The 20,404-nt window shown below is 45.5% G+C and overlaps 1 protein-coding gene across 5 annotated transcripts in view; it reads right to left on the reverse strand.

Annotated features, from left to right (window-relative positions):
- Positions 1 to 20,404, reverse strand: part of MEST (mesoderm specific transcript) — a 242,924-nt gene that overhangs the window by 102,645 nt on the left and 119,875 nt on the right. For all 5 annotated transcript variants that reach the window (XM_069229322.1, XM_069229323.1, XM_069229324.1 and 2 more), the window contains one exon: positions 17,941 to 18,011. In XM_069229322.1, coding sequence (XP_069085423.1) covers positions 17,941 to 18,011 — 71 coding nt within the window. The remainder of the gene's footprint in view (positions 1 to 17,940; positions 18,012 to 20,404) is intronic.

Here is a 20,404-nt window from a genome sequence, read left to right on the forward strand (position 1 = left end):
CGTATGTACAAAGTAATCACCTGGACTGTGCCATCATGGACGGATCTTTATCCAGGAAGACTTTCTGGGATTTCACTTTCTGTGCCGAAGTTGGAGGGGGAACTCCTGCTGGATGGCCAAAGGGTAGGCTCCCATTGCTGAATGTCTACAAGGCAGGATCCTGTACTTGGTCAAAATCTAGCTTAAAATCTAATGGAAAAATGACAGTTTACCATCAAAGATGTCTGTCTGGCCTGCCTCAGATGTGGATGATGTCAGTGATCCATATTCTTTAAGTACTAACACAGACAATAATATGACACCTGTTATATCAAAGAATATTTCGGTGGTTATGTCAGGACTAACGAGAAATAACTTAAGGGCCAGACAGTCTGTTTTATATTTTAAAATACTGCTCTGGAGCTTCCTTTGACTAATGAATTTAGCCAATGAACTTACTTGTAGATACTTTCACAAAGTCCAATTAATCAGTCCGGACATAATTCTGAGGATGCAAGGGCCTGAAGAAATGTCTCTTTTGAAAAGGACAACATAAGGAAAGTGACAGGGTCTTTTTCAGATCTATAATGGCCTGAAAGCTTTTCAAAAGCTGTGACGGTGGTGGAGACATTTTCCAGGAAGGTGCCTAAGTGTTATAGACAGACCTGGAATTTTTACTTTCTGCCTTGTCCTAAACTGAGTTATTATTGCCTGGGAAGAGGAACAGAAAAGGGCAGCTGATTTGTCCTGCAGGTTTTGCGCAAAGTAGAGAGGCTCATGGGCAATATGCAAACACTGTACCAGCCAGAAGGCAAAGTTTTTACTGGATTACGTAGGGCAATATCTAAACATTTGCTAAGCTTTTGTGAATGTAAAATATTTCCACAAGTGTAGTGGGAGTTTGACTGCTTGAGGGGCAGGCAATCATTTCAAAATATATTTTCACCAGCAAGTCACAATATTCTCCTTCTCTGTGAGTGGAGGTGCATGACTAATGTTGATGGGTGCTTGTTACTCCCCAGTGCTGCCAACACCTTGAAGGACTGGGTTGGTAGGATAAAAGAATATTTAATGAAGGCTTTCCTTGCCAATTCTGTCCTGGGTGATAAATATATCACCAATGCCTCCAAAAAGTTATTCCAAAGAGACCTCTAAAACACCTTTTCTACCAAAGAGAAGACTCACCTGGGTGGACACCTGGGGATGGAGCCAAAAAAGGCAGAGGGGTAGGACACTTGAGAAATTCCTCTGCCTGGCCCTCGCCAAGGAGGTGGCTATTTGAGATCTGCTCGTAAACACTCATGAAAGAGGTGTAGGGTTAAGACATCAAGCTTATGCAGATGGCCTTAGATTCAGCAGCTCAGTAAGAGAAGGTATGGCACGCCCCCAGCAGCCCAACCAAGTCAGTCATCGGAAAACAACAGTCAACAGGGAGACCTCCTAAGACTGCATCCTGGGCTGCGTGGCTCGTGGGGGGCAGCAAGTGCCCAACCCCACCCCCCTCGCCAACAACAAAAAGTTTTGTATCTACAGATGGTCAACCTTGGGGTGAGAAGCAGATAGAGAGAGGCAGCCATGACAATAAAGGACGAGAGGCCAACTCAACTGTAGAGATGGAGGCCTGCAGCAAAGTCATGTGCTGATGTCGGTGCAGCAGAGCAGGCAAAACATAGGGGGGAACCGAGCAGCCCTGACAAGCTCACTAAGTCCACAGCAGTGGATTAAGCTGGACATTGCTGTTTGAGGAACAGCATGGGTTAGCTTCCGGACACATGGAAGGGAAGGGGCAGAGCCTTCTGGATGACCAAGAAGTGGAGGCATCGCAGTGGTGGTGACCTTCAGTGCCCCGTCGGAAGCCATACCTGGGGGGTGGTGGGTGAGGTTAGCACAACTGTCTGCATTTCAGAGAAGGTAAAGGCGCAGCAGGAAAGCAACCCAATAAAAATGGTGCTTTGAGGCTTAGCGGGAGGTACAGACTCAAAGGATCTAATGAGAGCCTGGGGGTACACCCCCAATGAGAGCACATGGTGTGCCCTGACATTCAGTTCTCTGGGCCCAATGGTGAGGTCTTGGCCTATTTTCTCCTTGCTGGACAACTTCATGCTGCACCATCAGCCCCCATGGAGGGATGATTGAGGAGAGCTCCAGGAGTGGGGAAGATCACAGCACATGAGACCTCCTGACGTCCTCCCAATTGAGAAATTTAGAGCCCCTTCAAGCACCCATGTGATGCCCAATAATGCCTCATGCAAGCCTCTGGCATGCAGCAGCTCCTTGACACCAGCGAAAAAAACACAAGATGTCAGCGGCGGTTGAGAGCATGCCCCTGAGCCGACTTCTGACTGCACGTCAGTGCGGCTATCACCAACGAGGAAGATGCCCCAATCAGTCCTTCTTGGAACAGCTGTTCCAGGACCAAAGACAAGATACAGGAGATCTAGCTTAACCGATCAGATCTCAGCGATAGTCTCTTCACTCAAGAAACTTGAAGATACGAGACAGTAGGAAAGGGAGGCTCTCAAGCATGAAGTGCTGACAATCAGAGCCACCTTGTGAACCTGCCAAAGAGGGCAAGGCATTAGAACATCCATATCGAGAGGTGCCACTGTTGAACTCTTCATACAACAGTTGTTCAACTTTATCTTGGACATGAAAAATTTGGAGGTAATCAAACTGAACAGGGCCCACAAGGTGGGGGATCCAACTATCAAACGTGGCAAACCCCATGGACATCCTCACCTGCATTAACGTCTTTAAGCAGAAGGAGGAGATAATGTAATCACGCTCCAAAAAAGTAGGGCCTTCCATCCTGGGAGATGGACACATCAGATACAGATGGATCCACATGCTCCATCTGATCATCCAATGGGAACACTAGACCCACAAACAGAAATCTATCATGGATGACAAACTTGTCTTGGGGCTGGACAACCCCAAGCTCCAATTGCAGAGCAGCAGCCCCAGAACCAGCTACCTACCATTAAAAACGAAAGAAGAAAGAATAAGCCCAATGCCAAAGAGATTGCTCAGGAAAGGAGTGCAGTAACCCAAAGCCTATAGGATGGCCTGTGTTCCAAGCACTCCCCACAGAGAGACCCAGCCCAGAACCTCACAAAACTACTGCAGGGCAGGGGGTGGCCAGAGCTGGACTATGAGGGTGGGTAAGAAGGCCAGTAGGAGGGTCCACAGGCCTAGGTGGAGGAGGGGAAGAGAGTTACTGTAAGAGGAGAGAATTTCAACTCTGTGTCGGCACCACTAATGCATAGTCCGGAAGGCTCTGGCAGAAATTTCCTCATGTGGTGGGAAGGAGGGCTTTAGCTAGCTACTTTAGTTCTAGGGTCAAACCATTGTTTTTTTTGTTTTGTTTGTTTTCTAAATATCAGACTCACATATTTTAGAAACTTGACCACACAGCCAAGGTGTTCACTGCAGAAGGCAGCAAGAATGTAGTACATACAAAAGGCCTGAATGAGCTGCGTACACCAACACCAAATTTAACTTAGTCATACCTTAAAAATTGTTAATTTGCAATATATATCATCAAGCTGCATTAAGATGGCTGTAATACCCATACTGTACAGCTCCTTTTTAGGGATCTGTCACCGGAACATAATTGGAAGAAAAATGTAGGAAGGCAGGGTCCTAGCCCTCCAAATCACATTAGGGGCCACTTAAATTCTCATTAGTGAATGTCTATGGAGCTAATGAAGACCAAGAGCCCTGACCTTCCTGACCTGCATCATCCTAGAAATCCTCTGCTCCCCAGATAAAGAAATGGTAATGGGGTAGGATGACTTAGTAAAGGACAACAATCTTGACAAGCAGCTTTTAGGAGGGGAAAGGAGTGAGTCAACACCCTAGGTCTGACTGCCATCTGGCAAGCCCAACAACCAGACAAACAGGATTACTCACATTTCTCTGCAGCACTCAGGCCATATGTGAGGTTTCTAGCATCCCCAACCATGGCACTTAGAATTTCAGACTTTCACATTTTCTGGTCACTTACCCATATCTATAAATAAATCTCTCTGGCCCAATGGGCCCACCTTAGCAAAATATGTGAAGACTCTGTGACTCGCTTTTATGCTCACCTCATCACAGAAACAACATTCATGATGCAATAAAACAATACTTAACACATAATGTTAATGGAGCAGTTGACTGTTGGACCACTTAGGATATGCTGAACTCAGTAGCTAGAGGGGCCCACAGAGCCATTGTGGCAAAAATGAATAAAACAAAAAAGAAAAAAAACAGCTGATCTGAACACCCAACAAAGGAAGGAGGAAGCAATTCATAAAGGCATATGTTAGGTGAAATGTGTGCAAACAATGTCAAATGTGGGAACAGAGGAAAGGATTCTAGAGACTGATAAGGCAGAATATGCTCACTTCTGTATGTAACAAAAATAGTACACAGGCCAGAATTTGGTAAGCAGCAACCTAGCCTGTAAGATTAGAGTCAAGGTGAATAGAGAGAGAGTTGCTCTAATTCAGGAAAAACAGGAGAAGACTCTTACTAAAGAAAAGGATAAAGCACAGGAATTTTTAGACTTCTACACCACATTATACTCCAATGCTAGAAACTCAAAAGAAGAGTACCTTTAGTGGGTCTCTGTCACTAGCGTTCTCCACATATGTAGAGTCCCCTTGACCAACCAAAAACTGCAGAGGCTTCTGAAGTGAGGCTTCTGGGAGACAGCATTACTCAAGCAGTTCAGTAAGGACCTCAAGACCCGGCTCTTCTTGAGACTCAAGGGGTGACTAGCCGTGCTTTAGAAATGACTCATTGGGTTAAGCCTAACCCCTCAAAAGTCCATAATATTGAACATTAACCATGCACAAGTTCACCGGGTATTCATACCGCAACACTAGCCATTCCTGTGGGACCACAAGAAGGTATTCTGCCTTGGCATTGACAAATCACCCCCACAGATGAACAACAGCCGCAAAAAAATATGTTTAGTTAGGGAATCATCAAAAAAGGCCATATAAACATGGCATAATGCAGGGCTCTGCTAGCTAGACCACATTGCAGCAGTGAAAATTAGCATTTGTCCCTAGATCTTTTTTATGTTTCAGGCCCTGCCCCTGCAGCCACCACCTATTACTCTACAGAGACAGCAAAGAATCACAGATCAGTTCATTTGTGCTGGGAAAATCACATTCTAGCAGATAGACAAAGGCAGCTTGGGGATACCTAATCTGACCATATAATACCAAGACCCACAACTTTGTTATATATTGTTCAGTGCAACAGAAGGGAATCAAAGAAATACTGGTGCTTTATAGACCAGATGATTGCAGGTGCCATAGTTATCCAGAAACCATCGTTTGTGGGGTCTATACTCCTCACCAATAACTAGGGTCTGATTAGCAGTGTGGGATGCAACAGCTCTCCAGCAGGATTTAACTATCTTCCAGTCACCCTTATTCCCCCTATGCAACAACCTGGCGTTTGCTCCAGCACTGACAGATATGGAGACAACGGGGATGGGAATGAATAGGCAACTTGTTTGATGAGAACAGGATCAAGGCCTTTGACCGCCTTAGGTCCTGACTTAGAACTTGGCGGACGGGTTACTCCATCACAACGATGACAGATATTCCATCTGCCGAAATCTAAATACCCTTATATTCCATGGAATTTATATTTCGGTGGACGGGATCTCGGTCACTGTTGTGACAGAGTGACCTGTCCGCCGAGTTCTAAATCAGGCCTTTAGGCACTGGGTACTGCTGGAGACTATTAGACACACCACATCCAGATATTTGGCACACTTAAAAAAATGGCTACTAGTCAAGAATAGTAACAGACATTTGTCAGCTGAAATCGATCAACTGCTACAGCAAATCCCCTAATCAGAGAAACGGGAGAATAAATGGGCAGATCATTCACCCAAACTGGGTGGAGGAACATATACCAGAGAACTTGATTGTAAGGCTGCTACACACACGGCAAAAAACTCCTCATTGTGGTATTACACACCAGAGAGAATGCACTCCTTGGAATCTCAATAAGTTGGAGCTGGGCTGGAGGAACAATGGGGCTACAGGCACGAGTGCACCTGTGGCAGTATCCGAAACTGACCAGATATTGGAACAAGGTTCTTAATGACATCAGGACAATATCTGACACACAAATTTCTAGATTCCTGGCTTTAACAATACTTGCCTAAAAGACATCTCTACAAGACAAGCATACCCCCTATGCTCCGTAAGAGCCAATCAAATAGCTCTAGCACTTTGTGTAGCAAAGCAGTCATTGTTGAGCTTTGGGGTAAAGAGGTAAACCAACAACACAGCTCTAGACTCTATGGCCTGTGGTAGTGCTAGGCACGATACAACAGTTTTGACAACATCTGGCAACCATAAACCAACCAAATTCATATCAGAGGAAGTGAGAGAAAAACCATGCCCTAAATACTTGAACATTTTACAAATGACTGCCACTAATACACCTGAAAGCAGAGAGTCAAGACTAAAAGGAATCCACGCAAATGACTCATGTTTAAGACAGGGGAAGATTAATTTTCTGATTATTGTACAAAAGCTGGTGGGGGAGGAGGATGGTTCCTTCAGTGAGGCCCCAACCTCCCCTTCCCCCAGTGGCCACCATGATGCCGATTTTTAACTGTGGGTTTGGTTATGGGGTTGGGTGGTGGTTATTCAAGTTTGTTTGTTACAGTATCAGCAACATTTCAAAGCCACAAGCAGTTGTTCTTATCTAGTGCCTTTACTCACCTGCAATGGTTGAACCAGAGTATGTATTCTTGAGACCTCAAAAATCAGGAACTGCTTCATAAATTCAGATATAAAGAAAGGACAAAGCATTTAAGGGAAGCTCATTTTCGTGTATGCACTCTGGCCTGAGGTGTCAGTAAAGCTCCAATACCATATTAGCTGTCTATACCTGAAAAGGTATCAGATGTAAAATTCAAGCTATCCAGTAGCCAGGCTGAAATTGAAAGCATAGCTACTCAGTATTTTTCATTCCCAAAGGTCGAGGAATTGGTCCCAAATCGAGCTCACATATGGCTTCGCCTGGTGCTTCCTCTTCTTTTGTATCCTTTTAAAAGTTAGATCTTCTGACCGTGTCAGATAATGTCTTTGAATTTCTCCAGAGCAGGATAATATTATAGAACTGATTTCTGGTAATACTATGGCAGATCTTGCTATTGCTTATGTCAATCCATGACTTTGGTAATCAGATTAAGAGCATAAGGATGGTGTCCTCTGGTAGGGATGTACTTAAAGACAATAGTCAACTTTCTCCTCCTACGTAATGAACATCTCAGAACTTCACCTGGAGTTTTATTAGTTCAGAAGACAGAATGATGCACAGAATGTGTCAGCCAGGGTGAGGAGCATTTTGCAAGGATGGAAATATGGACTTAAACAGAGAAGTGAAACTTTTTAAAAGTACCTAAGCAGTTATTTAACCAAGTTCTTGCCTTATATTTCTGTTAATGGACCAACTTAATATACCCATAAGGGTACAACTGACTGAAAATTTCTCTCAAGTGCTGAATACAGTTCAGGGTACAATTGAAGTGCAAGATAATACAACATGATTGTGCCGTTCTAGACACTGGGTAGAGTTAGCAAAGATCCCCATGCTCGAGTGCCCTCACCTTGCAAACTAGTATATCTGCCCTATGAGTAGACTTAATATTAATTAAGCACAGAGATGCTAGTGTATGAAAATAAAGCTTAAAATGAAACAACTGCTGATCTTCAAGCTGGGTCCCTGCCGGGGCAGGGCTGGAGCGTGCGGGGGGCATGTAGCCGTCTGCCGCAGCCTGCGCTGTCCCTTGAGGCCCTGCGCTTATAGGAGCTGCTGGTGAGTCTGGGGTCGGGCCGCAAAACACTTGGTGGCTTCCCCCTGTACCGCATCTATTGCACCCCGCTGGGGATGGATGTCTCCTGAGGGCTTTGGCTCCTCCTCCTGCTTGTACTCCTGGGACCAGGACGAGCGCAGCTTGAGCTGTTGGTCCTTGTGCCAGCTGGGGTCCTTTGTGCGGTCTGAGGAAGGTTGTGGAGTGAGGCCTGCCGCATCTCTGAGGCACCTCGTGCCAGCCTCCGCTGCGACGGTGCGGCCGCTGTGATTTGTTTGGCCTGCGGGATGACCTGGCCTCCAGGCCCTCGAAACAAGGAGCGTACTGGTGAGTGCGCCCCAATATTAGCGCTATGAAGCCCTTAACTTATGGCGCTATGATGAGCGTGCACCAGCACCATTATTCTTAATTGGCGGCCCAACATAACTGTCTGAGACTACTGTGACTGGGACTCTTGCACTTACCTTCTGCATTCTGGCTGTGAGGCCTACTGCTTCCTGGAGCGAGTGACTGGCTATTGTGTGCCGCATTGTGGCTGGACCATGCAGAGGTCTCCCCGCCTGAAGATCGCTCCTACCACCCTACTTTTGCTGTTCTACGCTGCCCAACCTCTCCTCTCTATCTGGCGCAAGAATGAGGTGCGGTGATCCTAAACAGCGTCAAATCTCATTTGACTCGGCCAGGACCCTCAGACATCAGTGGGTTGACGGGCCGGCTGGAATGGACCCAGCTGATGGCATGCACTTCATCCCCCCACTTGAAGGGACTGCTGAAATAATGGCAGAATTGAGGGGGGCTTCAAGGCCATTGATACACACTTTGACGCGCTTACGATGCACCTAGATGAGATGCACGAGTGCCTGGACGAACACTCCACCTGACTAGACACTGCTGAATAGCAGAAGTCGGACGCTGAGGATGGCACAATGGCCCTGACCAAGCGCATGGAGAGAGTCGAGCGATTGCTAAAAACTGTGGCAGCGAAAATTGAGGATCGCTCACAGTGCAATAATATCCAGATCACGGGTGTGCCTGAATCCACCAATAGTGGCCCCATGAGTATTCTGGCCAAGCATCTCTTGAAAGAAGTGTTTGGCAGGGACTCCTTCACTTCCTCCTTCACGGTGGATGTGGCTCATCAAACCCTGGGCCCACGTCCCAAGAGTGCTCATCCAACTTTGGGCCCACGTCCCATACCTGGGACCCCTCCCCACCCGATAATTGATCGATTAGTAAACTATCGGGATCGACATGCTGCTCTCCGCCAAGCATGTGATAAGGCGCTGCTACAGTAGCAGGGTATGACTGTCACTATACCAAGATTTCACTCCTATGGTCCATGAGGCTCGAGGTAAATAAGCCGATATAAGCCGATATAAAGAATTTGCAGCGAGCTGGCCTGCGCTACGGGATGCTATACCTGCTTGTTTACGCATTGAACTGAACAGCAAACATCATGTTTTTTCACACCCCAGCGTATGCAGCACTTTTTTGCAAACAGCAGAAATTGGATCAGTCTGCAGCTGGACACCGCCTCTTGGTAGATTCCCTGCACTGCTTGCCAGTGGTGTTGCGCTGTGCCTCGATGGAGTGAGACACTGGAATTTACCTGCTGACATGACTTCTCCCTGGCCTGCTGCACGCCGATCACCAATGTTATCTGCTGATCCCCCTGAAATGTCTCTCACTAACCTTCTGTTATCACAGACGGATTCATATTGACTATTGTTTCTTAACTCTCCTTCCATATGGCGATACAAGAGTCCATTTGACACATCTCCAAGGTGTACTCCGCCTTTTTATTGTTGATTTGGGGGATTTCACCAGAAATCTGTTGTGGGATGGGGGATGGGTGTTGCTTATGTTATTTCTGATTCTTCTTTTTGTACTTTTCCATTATCTACATACATGGCAAGGCTCAGCACGATAATTGACCTTTCGCCTTTGACATACCACCACAACTATGATGCACTACCCCATTGGTGACTTTGCTCTTGACATCTTTTGCCCAGCATGGAACATTAGGGGGCTGAACAATCCCAGGAAGGGCAAACAGGTTCTTAGATACTTAAATAGGCATGACATCAAGTTTCCTTTTTACAAGAAACTCACCTGTCGCCCTCTGCGACCTGTACTTTTGCTTTGCAGTGTGGGGGTGTCCGACTCAGAGGGGCGATATTTAATTGTTTGTAGCTTTCTGACTGGCGTTTCTCTCCTCCTTGTCAACATTTATGCACCCAATACAGACTCCCCAGGGTTTTTCTGGGACCTAGTGGCACAGATGGAGTGTTTCCATCCTCACCATATCCTACTAGGCAGAGACATTAATCTCACTTGCCTCCCACATCTCGATACCACCAGCACCACCGGGATTACTAAACCCCATTCCACTCGGACATTGCTGGATACCTTTCAGCCTACTGATGGGTGGCGCGCCCGCAAACATACCGCTGCAGCTTATATGTCCATAATGTGTGGTCCCAGAATAATCATTGGTACGTGATCCCCAGCTCCTTCCTTCTGGCTTGTTGGATCTCTTAATATCACGTACATTATGAGATCAGTCCCCAGTGATAGCTATTCTGCGCATTCCAACCCAGACTTCCCCACAAATGCATTACATGATGCAGTCTTCTGCTCTGAAGTCCGCAACGCCATCGGGGAGTATTTCTCTCTCAATGCAGGCACAATTCATAAATATGCAACACTATGGGACACCATCAAGGCCTACATCAGAGGGGTGTGTATTGCCAAGCATGCTGGAGTGCTCCGCTCTGTTAGGGGAGATCTTGCTCCAATTGAAAGTGAGTTACAAGCACTAGATCATCAGGTTATACCAGCCCCTACATCCCTGATTCCCCCCCCCCCCTCACAGAGAGCCTCGTTGGTCTGGGACTTTTGTGAGGCTTCCGATTGCGAGGTGCTATATCTCTGCAAATATGCCACAGTGAGGTGTTACGGGGAGAGCAAATGACCTGGCCGCACATTTGCACATCTAATATGCCCATTGTATCAGTCCTCCTATGTTACTACCTTCCAGATGGATAATGGGGAGATGGCTACAGGCACCCCTGACATCCTGTCCACTTTCATGGCGTATTACTGATCTTTATATAAGATGCGTACTTCTGCAACCATGACTAAACTTACTGATTACTTGGCTGAGGTCGCTATGCTGTGGCTCGAAACCAGCCAAGCTACAATTACTGGCCTTGCCCATCCGTGCCAATATGGTATCCCAGACTATTGACTCACTAAGCAGTTCTTAGGCCTGGGGTCTGACGACGTTACGGGTGCTTTATATGAGGCGTTTAAAGAAGTTCTTGTTCTGCACTTACTCGTGGTCTAAGCTGAATCCATCGATCAAGGCATACTCCCCTCTTCTATGCGTGAGGCAGTGACTGTACTTCTCCTTAAAGCCGGGAAGCCCCACCAAACAAAGCATCTCATATCAGCCGCCGCCATTACTCAACCAGGACAATAAGATCCTAGCCAAAATCCATGTGCCTGTCCTTACTAATGGAAAGCATAATAGCCCTCATGCAATCAGGATTTGTACCCAACTGATCCATTTCAAATTAATTTTCGTATGGTTTTCACCGTCCTTAATCAGATATCTTGGGTCCTTCCTGCAGCCACAGTAGTGCTTGATGCTTTTAATTCCCTTGAGTGGCCTTTCCTTTATGCCGTACCATATAAATTTGGTATACCACAAGGCTTCCGAGACCTCATGGCTCTGCTTTACATGTCCCCCTTGACCCTGATTCGGGTTAACAGGGCACTATCTGACCCATTTCCATGAACCTGTAGCACCCACCAAGGATGTCCGCTTTCCTCTCTTGTATTTATCATTTTATGGATCCTCTGGTGCGCCGTCTTCAGGAATGGCACATGCATACGGGGCCCAGTTTTCACCACAGCCCCCTCCTTGCTTCCCTCTATGCGGATGACGTTCTGCTATTTGTACGGGACCTGGTCAACAATCACGCCCCATTGAAAGAAGAAGTGGTCCGCTTCAGTGCTTTTTCTGGCTTATCCATTAACTGGAACAAGTCTGAAATATTCCCTCTCACTGACGCCACGGTATCCTGCCAGCTCCCTTATCCCTTAGTCTGGAAAGAAGACTCTACTAAATACCTAGGTATATGTCGCCACCGGTGCAGCACCAAACTTGTTTGGCATAACTATGGCCCGGCGTTCGATAAGCTCACCACTCAAGTTGAGTGATGGATAACCCTGCCCTTCCCTTGCTGGGAGAGTTGCCATTCTAAAGATGGTGGTTCTTCTGTGATTCCTGTATTTATTCTTAAACATTCCCATTGCTTTGACCAAGCACTTCTTTGACTCGTTGCCTTGCCTCCTTAACCCCTTTGCAGCCAAGTACATATCGGGTACGTCCTTGGCTGCAGCACCAAGGATGTAACCGTTCCGTCCTTGGACCGGCTCATGGGGGGGAGTGCTAGCACCCCCCCCATGAGCCTCGCCTCCACGCCCCCAGGCCAGGGCTTCCCCTTCCATCCCCGCACCCCACACCTGGTGCTTTAGCATTTCTCCTCCGATCACGTGGAGGGGGCGAGAGAGGCAAAGGAAAGGAAAGGCTTTTCCTTTCCTTTGAGGTCTCTCTCAGCATTTCTGCTGCCCGATCACGATGTGATCGGGCAGCAGAAATGGCCACTAGACACCAGGGAGTTTTTTATTTTATTTACTTACACATAAGGGGAGTGGCCCCTTGGGCAAGGGCTGCTCCTCAGGGGGGCAATTTATTCTAAGGCCATTTCTGCCCCCTAGGCACCAGGGATCTTTTTTTTTTGTTTGTTTCATTTTTTTTAGATGTGGAGAGCGATCCCTTAGGCAACGGTCGCTCCCCTGGGGAGCGGGGGGGATATTTTTAGGCCATTTCTGCCTCCCTTGGGGCAGAAACGACTAGACAGCAGGAATGTTTTGTTTTGCCACAAATTTCACGCAAGGGGAGCGACCCCTTAGGCAGGGGTCGCTCCCCGGGGAGGCAAATTTATTTTAGGCCATTTCTGTCCCCATTGGAGGCAGATCAGCCTATTTCTATTAGGCCGATTTGCCCGCGGGGGGGCAGAAACCACTTAGGCGCCAGGGATTGGTTTGTGTTTGTTTAGTTTTGGGGGGGGGGAGGCCCCTTGGACAAGGGTCGCTCGCCATGGGGGCACATTAATGGTGGCTTTATCTGCCCCCCTTGGGGGCAGATCGCCTATTTTTGGAAGGCCCATCTGCCCCAAAGGCCATACCCGCACCCCAAATAAATGGGGCCAAAGTTGTTCTGCCCACCAGTGGGTAGATGGGGCGATTACCCCCGATCCACTTTCCGGGGGGGGGGGGGGGGCATAAAGCCTACGAGATGCCAGGGAATAAAAAAATAAAAAAAGTGGGGTGGTGGCTACCAACCAGTATGGGCATGGTTATGCCCCCACCCCAACTGAAAGGGGTAACAGTCTTTCAGCTCTTCCCCGCACACTAAAACATCTTATTACACGGCAAGCAAGAGGACATTTGATTATCTAGGGTTTTGGTTTTACATTTCGGCCATGAGAGATTGTCTAACTCTCAAAATCGTCCCACTTGGAATGGTGAGGGCTGCACTTTTTTGACTTTGGGACGCTGCCATGTAGAAAAATCCACAAGACCTAGACACATCTGAAAACTAAACATCTGGGTGGGTCCAAGGTGGTGTGCTTCACATGCAACCACACCATTTTCTTACCCACAATGCCCTGCAAACCTCCAACTTTGCTGGAAATCACACATTTTACCCACATTATTGTGATGGAACCTTCCGGAATCTGTAAGAATCCACAAAATTCCTAACACCCAGCATTGTCGCATCTATACTGATAAAAAATCTGCCCCACTTGTCAGCCTAAAAACATTTTTTTTTAAACTGCCCTTTTGGACCCGCTTTGGTTCCCCCTCATTTTTGGACATGTTTTTGGCTCTTCCCTATCACAGGCACTTGGCCCACTTACACAAGTGAGGTATCATTTTTACCAGGAGACTGAGGGGAACGTTGGGTGGTAGGTAATTTGTGCTGGTGCGGTGATCCCACACAGAAATGTGGAAAAAATGACATTTTTTAGCCATGTTTGAGGTTTGCTGAGGATTATGGGTAAGAAAACACTAGGGGATCCACGCAAGTCACACCTCCCTGGATTCCCTCGGGTGTCTAGATTTCAGAAATGTTTAGGTTTGGTAGGTTTCCCTAGATGGCTGCTAAGCCCAGGACCAAAAACGCAGGTGCCCCACCCCACCCGGAAAGCCAGGTAGTTTTGTATTTGATAATTTTGATGTGTCCACATAGTGTTTTGGGGCATTTCCTGTTGCGGGCACTAGGCCTACCCACACAAGTGAGGTTCCATTTGTATCGGGAGACCTGGGGGAACACTGGGTAGAAGGACGTTTGTGGCTTACTTCAGATTCCAGAACTTTCTATAACTGAAATGTGAGGAAAAAGTGTTTTTTTTGCCAAAATTTGAGGTTTGCAAAGGATTCTGGGTAACAGAACCTGGTGAGAGCCCCTCAAGTCACCCCATCTTGGATTCCCCTAGGTGTCTAGTTTTACAAAATGCACAAGTTTGGTAGGTTTTCCTAGGTGCCCGCTGAGGCCAAAATCCACAGCTAGGCAATTTGCAAAAAACAGCTCTGTTTTCTTTGGGAAAATTTTATGTTTCCACGTTGTGTTTTAGGGCATTTCCTGTTGTGGGCACTAGGCCTACCCACACAACTGAGGTACTATTTTTATCAGGAGACTTGGGGGAACGCTGGGTGGAAGGAAATTTGCAGCTCCTCTCAGAATCCAGAATTTTCGGTCACTGAAATGTGAGGAAAAAGTATTTTTTGGGCCAAATTTTGAGGTTTGCAAAGGATTCCGGGTAACAGAACCTGGTGAGAGCCCCACAGGTCACCCCATCCTGGATTCCCCTATATGTCAGCTGAGCTAGAGGCCAAAATCCACAGCTAGGCCCTTTGCAAAAAAACACATCAGATTTCAATGTAAAAATGTGATGTGTCCATGTTGCGTTTCCTGTCGCAGGCACTAGGACTACCCACACAAGTGAGGTACCATTTTTATCGGGAGACTTGGGGGAAAACAGAATAAAAGAACAAGTGTTATTGCCCCTTGTCTTTCTCAACATTTTGTTCCTTCCAAATTTAAGACAGTGTGTAAAAAAAGAAGTCTATTTGGCTAATATGGGGACCCCGGAACTCAGAGCTGTGCAAATAACCACTGCTTCTCAACACCTTATCTTGTACCCATTTTGGAAATACAAAGGTTTTCGTGATACCCATTGTTCACTCTTTATATTTCAGCAAATGAAATGCTGTATACCCAGTGTAGAATGAAAACCCATTGCAAGGTGCAGCTCCTTTACTGGCTCTGGGTACCTAAGGTTCTTGATGAACCTACAATCCCTATATATCCCCGCAACCAGCAGACATAATGGTATATTGCTTTAAAAAATCTGACATCGCAGGAAAAAGTTGCAGAGTAAAACGTGGAAAAAAACGGCTGTTTTTTCCACCTCAATTTAAATTGTTTTTTTATTTCAGCTGTTATTTTCTGAAGGAATACCTTGTAGGATCTACACAAATGACCCCTTGGTGAATTCAGAATGTTGTCTACTTTTCAGAAATGTTTAGCTTTCCGGGATCCAGCATTGGTTTCATACCCATTTCTGTCACTAACTGGAAGGAGGCTGAAAGCACCAAAAATAGTAAAAATGAGGTATGTCCCAGTAAAATGCCAAAATTATGTTGAAAAATGTGTTTTTTTGATTCACGTCTGCCTGTTCCTGAAAGCTGGGAAGATTGAGATTTTATCACCCCAAACCCTTTGTTGATTCCATTTTCAGGGGAAAAAAAACACAGGCCTTCTTCTGCAGCCCTGTTTTCCCATTTTTGGGGGGACAAAAACAAAAAAACTTTTCGCTTTATTTTGGCTGATTTTTTGGTCTCCTTTAGGGGAACCCGCAAACTCTGGGTACCTTTGGAATCCCTAGGATGTTGGTAAAAAATTATGCAAATTTGGCGTGGGTAGCTGATGTGGCCAAAAGGTATGAGGGCCTAAGCGCGAACTGCCCCAAATAGCCAGAAAAAGGCCTGGCACCTGAGGAGGAAAAGGCCTGGCAGCAAAGGGGTTAAGCAATTGATTTGGGTGGGTAGGCGCTGCCGTGTACACTGGTCCACACTGACACTCCCGTTTGAACGTAGAGGCTTTGGTGTCCCAGGCATCTATATTTACTACCTAGTTGCCCAAGTGCAATTTGCTTACCATTGGTACCATCCTGACTATAGGGTCCAATACCTTAGGCCAGAGCAATCACAAACCCCTTACTATCTCTTTCTGTCCTGCTGCCTAAAGGCCTCTCAAGAAATCCAGCAGAAATACAGACTGCCAACAAAGTGTTGGGCATGGACAGAACTACTCTGCTACTTAGGCTTTGATACTCTTTATTCACCACACATTCCCCTATTTAACAATCCCTGGCTCTCGCTCACATGTGAGCGGCTGACTCTGAGTACTATTGTTTGCCTCCAGTTACACACAGTCGGTGACCTGTTTGCTGACTCCAGGCTCTGCTCAGCCACAAATGTGACTGAGGGGCATCAATCCTCTGCACTGGACAGATTCATCCTGTACATACTACACAGTACATTGCGCACTATATTGCCCATATACCCTATGGAACCAAAGGACTTTCCCCCCATTGTCCCTTATCATTACGGCTTCTGACAACGTGCATTTAATTTCATGCCTGTATCACTCATCCCTGCAACTTAGACCCAGTAGACTGAAAAAGTCAAGGATCGCCTGGGAGAGGGATCTCAGATGCTCTTTGCCAGACAAAGTTTGGTATTATAGCTGAACTCAGGTCAAAGTGGTATCCAACAACTACCGTCATAAACTGCTGCATTTTTAATTTATACAACGCACTTACACAATCCCACTCGCTCTCTCTAGAGTAGATCCTACACGGTCCCACCAATGTCCAAAGTGCAAGGCCAAACAGGCCTATTTCCTACATTTGACCTTGGCCTGTCCTGCTATCTCTGCATACTGGGGCGCCACCTACTCTGCTCTGTCCCACATGATTAATCAAGAAATAACCCCTGAGACCCTTCAGGCCCTGCTGGGGTATGTGAAACCACTGTCGAAGTCTATTCAATGCTTTTTTGCTATAGCACTACTGCTGGCTAAGCGCTGGATTGCCTTGCAATGGGGTAGTTCTACCCAGGTGGCCGGGCTATGGGATCTTACCTATTTTGACACTACCAGTGAACTATATGCCTTTTTACAACCTCCAGCTTATCGCCCAAAGGATATATGGCAACCTCTAGGGACATATCTTCTAACCCATGAGAATGCCCCTCCTGTGGCAGACAATGGACATACCCCTATTCCAGACCATAGCCCCCCACTGCCTACTGACGGGCTTTAGTGCCCTGCATTGAATTTATGTATTGCAATGCACCCTGCTTCACAATTAATTATAATTGGTCTGGTCTATTGTGTCTGAATTGTTGTGCTTTTGCTCACATTGTCTGCATATTCAAACTCGATGTGCTGTCTTGTTCTTATGTATCAAAAAGTCCAAAATAAAGTTTATAAAAAACTAAAATAATATAGAAAATATGACTGATGCACATGTTTTAATTAACCGGAAAAAAAAGCATTTGAGGTGGACTACTCCTGCAGAGAAGAGGAATGAGGCACGCACAGGTGGCGCAAGATAGGCAGCTTTTAGGTCACATGTGATGCAAAGCTATGGGAGTCTGTGACCGTGGATCTTTGTTCTTGGTACAAATGGAAAGACACTTTCTTGCACAGTCCATCAGATGGTACCATTGAGACAACTTGCGTCAGGAAGTAGTAAGATTTATTACTAGATCATCACATTGCATTGCATTGCATTAAAATTGTCACCTTGGCCCTGCGGGCTACCCATTATGTAAGGAATTACTTGACGAGGACAGATGAGTCTAGGTATTAAGGGATTCTGTGGGACGTTAAAGAGAACATCACGGTACAGATTTTTTGTTTTGCAAGTTATAGAATAAAGGTGAATAGACATAATCAATTATTGTTTTGAATAACTCACCCTTTTGAAAAGAAGAAATAGTTCATGAGCCTGGTCAGTATAGGAGATAAAATGCTTCCATCCTTCAACACCTTGCAGCGAAAAGAAAAAAAAGGAAAGTGTTTAATTGCTGATACATTACAAGCCATCTGTAGACAGATGTTGTATTAGTTGTACTTAAGCAGCATTTATTGACGAGAAAATGTGAACTATCAGGTGCTCCATGCAAGAAGAGGTTAGGAAATTGTGCTAGGACAAGTACCTAGTGGGCACTTTTTACACTCCAACTAAGATGTGGATTAGTCGGGTGGAGGAACCACAACACAATAAACTTTACTGAACCTTATATGTTTTCAGGTCTAAACTCAAAGAATACAAAAGGCAAAAGCGATTTTGACAAATTAAATCTGGCTGCTGGTTGGCAAATGGAACTTCCATTCTTACATTTTTACTACTATTGAGGCAGAATCTGCCTGAGACCAGATCAAAATACACAATACAATATCAATAAACAGACAAATAATTGTCCATTTAGTGCCAATAGTCATGATCCATAAATAACATCTTGTCAAAGAATTTGCGTGGTAAGAGAACATTCCCTCGATCGAGTTGGAAAATTGCCTTTGGCTGTTTGCCAGGAAAATGAATTATTTCGTAGACATTGATGGGCTGAATACTCAAAGCAATCTTGAATCAATTAATTGCAAATTAATAAGCTGCTTATAAGGTATCTGGGTGCTATACGTAGCAGACTTCAAAACTACTGCTTCTGCTAATCCATTATCTTATAATTCTGGGTAAAATTTGATCAAAAGAAGGTTGCTATTTGGCGTGAAGAGGTCTAAAGGCCACAATGATGAACTTGCTACAAATGAGGCTTCCCCATCAAAGCAGGCATACAGATCAAGCATGTCCTTTTGCATTTGCACCTCGAGTCCACAATCATCCAAGAAAGGATGTTTAACATGTAAATATAATCTCTGCACAACTGTAGGTCAATGGCACTAAACAAAAAAAGAAAAACGACCATGGTGATTTTGGCATACCTAATCTCTTTTAAAAAATGGATGCTAGTCTTTGTTTGCCTTTCTTAAGAGCGAATGGGAGTTACCTGCAGTGGAGTCAGGACTTTTCCATACCTGGACATCAAGCAGGCCCCAACTCATACCTGTGTGTCAAGAACCATACAAACCCTATTCCTACATGATTCTTTCTGATGCACAGAGTTGGAGCATGACACCAGGCTCTGAGCAAATAACAGAACCAAAGATCTAGGGAAAAGCAGGATCAATAGACAATGACGCATCCAGAGAATTTTTTTAGAAATACCATAAAGAGCGACCTGGATATACCTTACAAAGGCATGTGCATTTGAAAAGTTACAGTTGATACTTTTGGTCTAGGATAAAAGTGTGTATGAAGCCTAAAAAGAGGCTGAACTATATGAATGTCCTAAGATGTAGATAAACCGGAGACTATTCAACCAGCAATAGTAGTTTCTGTTGCTCTGTGTAATCAACAAATGGTTAGCGTTTCTAAAGGTGTTTGCTCTTCTCAAGGTACATTGCAGGAGTTTATAAATCGAGATGATATAATGTTTGTCTAACCAAGAACGCAAGAGGCCTTGGTTGGAAAACCAGCAGGGTAATTTCTTCATTCAAACATAATTCTTTCAAGGCCTTTAAATGTATGAAGGGCCCATCAAAGGAAACCCTGTACCTTTTAATGAAAATATTAGGATCTTTGGAAAAACAGCTTGCAGTTCGCCCATCCTTCTGGCAAAGAATATACCAACCCGAAAGGTGGTCCTCCAACTCCGTAAATAAAACTCACAAGCTGCCCTATGTAGAAAATGGCTTGAGTATTAGAGAGGCTAGAACTACATTTATATTAGATTGAGGTGTGGGTTATTCATATATATAAGTCAAGTATCCACCAGAAAGAGTGTTACTAAATGTAAGTAACTTGTTTGTTGGATACTGCTGACTGAAGATTTATCACCTTTTGAATAGATATCTAAGCAGTACCTATATGCAGATAGTGAGAGTAGTGAGTCTGAGGAGTAGACTTTCCCAAAAAAAGTCCTACATGACAAAGTGAGCAAAAAGGCCCTCCTCTGCAGAACTGAGCGGTGATACAGTAGTGCCGGTGAAGGTAGGAGTAGATGCACTTGCAGCAGATGGGCAGAGGTCCAACAGTGGAATACCTCTAGCTAGTGTTGTAGTAGCAGCCTTCACCCTGGTGGAGTGAGGTGAAAGAACCTTAGGAGGCTCTATCTTGGCCAAAGCACAGAACATAGAAAGAGCAAGGGCCCTTGATAAGGTCAATTTCAGGACCACCTTCCCTATTTTCACACCAGAAGTCCAACACAAAGAGGATTAGCCACCCAGTGATCGTAATTCCTATCAATGTAGAAAATAAAGGCTCGCTTAGCAGCAAACTGGTGTAACCTTTCTGTGGCAGAGAAAAGAATACAGGGAGTGTG

This window comes from Pleurodeles waltl, chromosome 4_1 (assembly GCF_031143425.1).
Source record: "Pleurodeles waltl isolate 20211129_DDA chromosome 4_1, aPleWal1.hap1.20221129, whole genome shotgun sequence".
In the NCBI taxonomy this organism is placed as follows: domain Eukaryota; kingdom Metazoa; phylum Chordata; class Amphibia; order Caudata; family Salamandridae; genus Pleurodeles; species Pleurodeles waltl.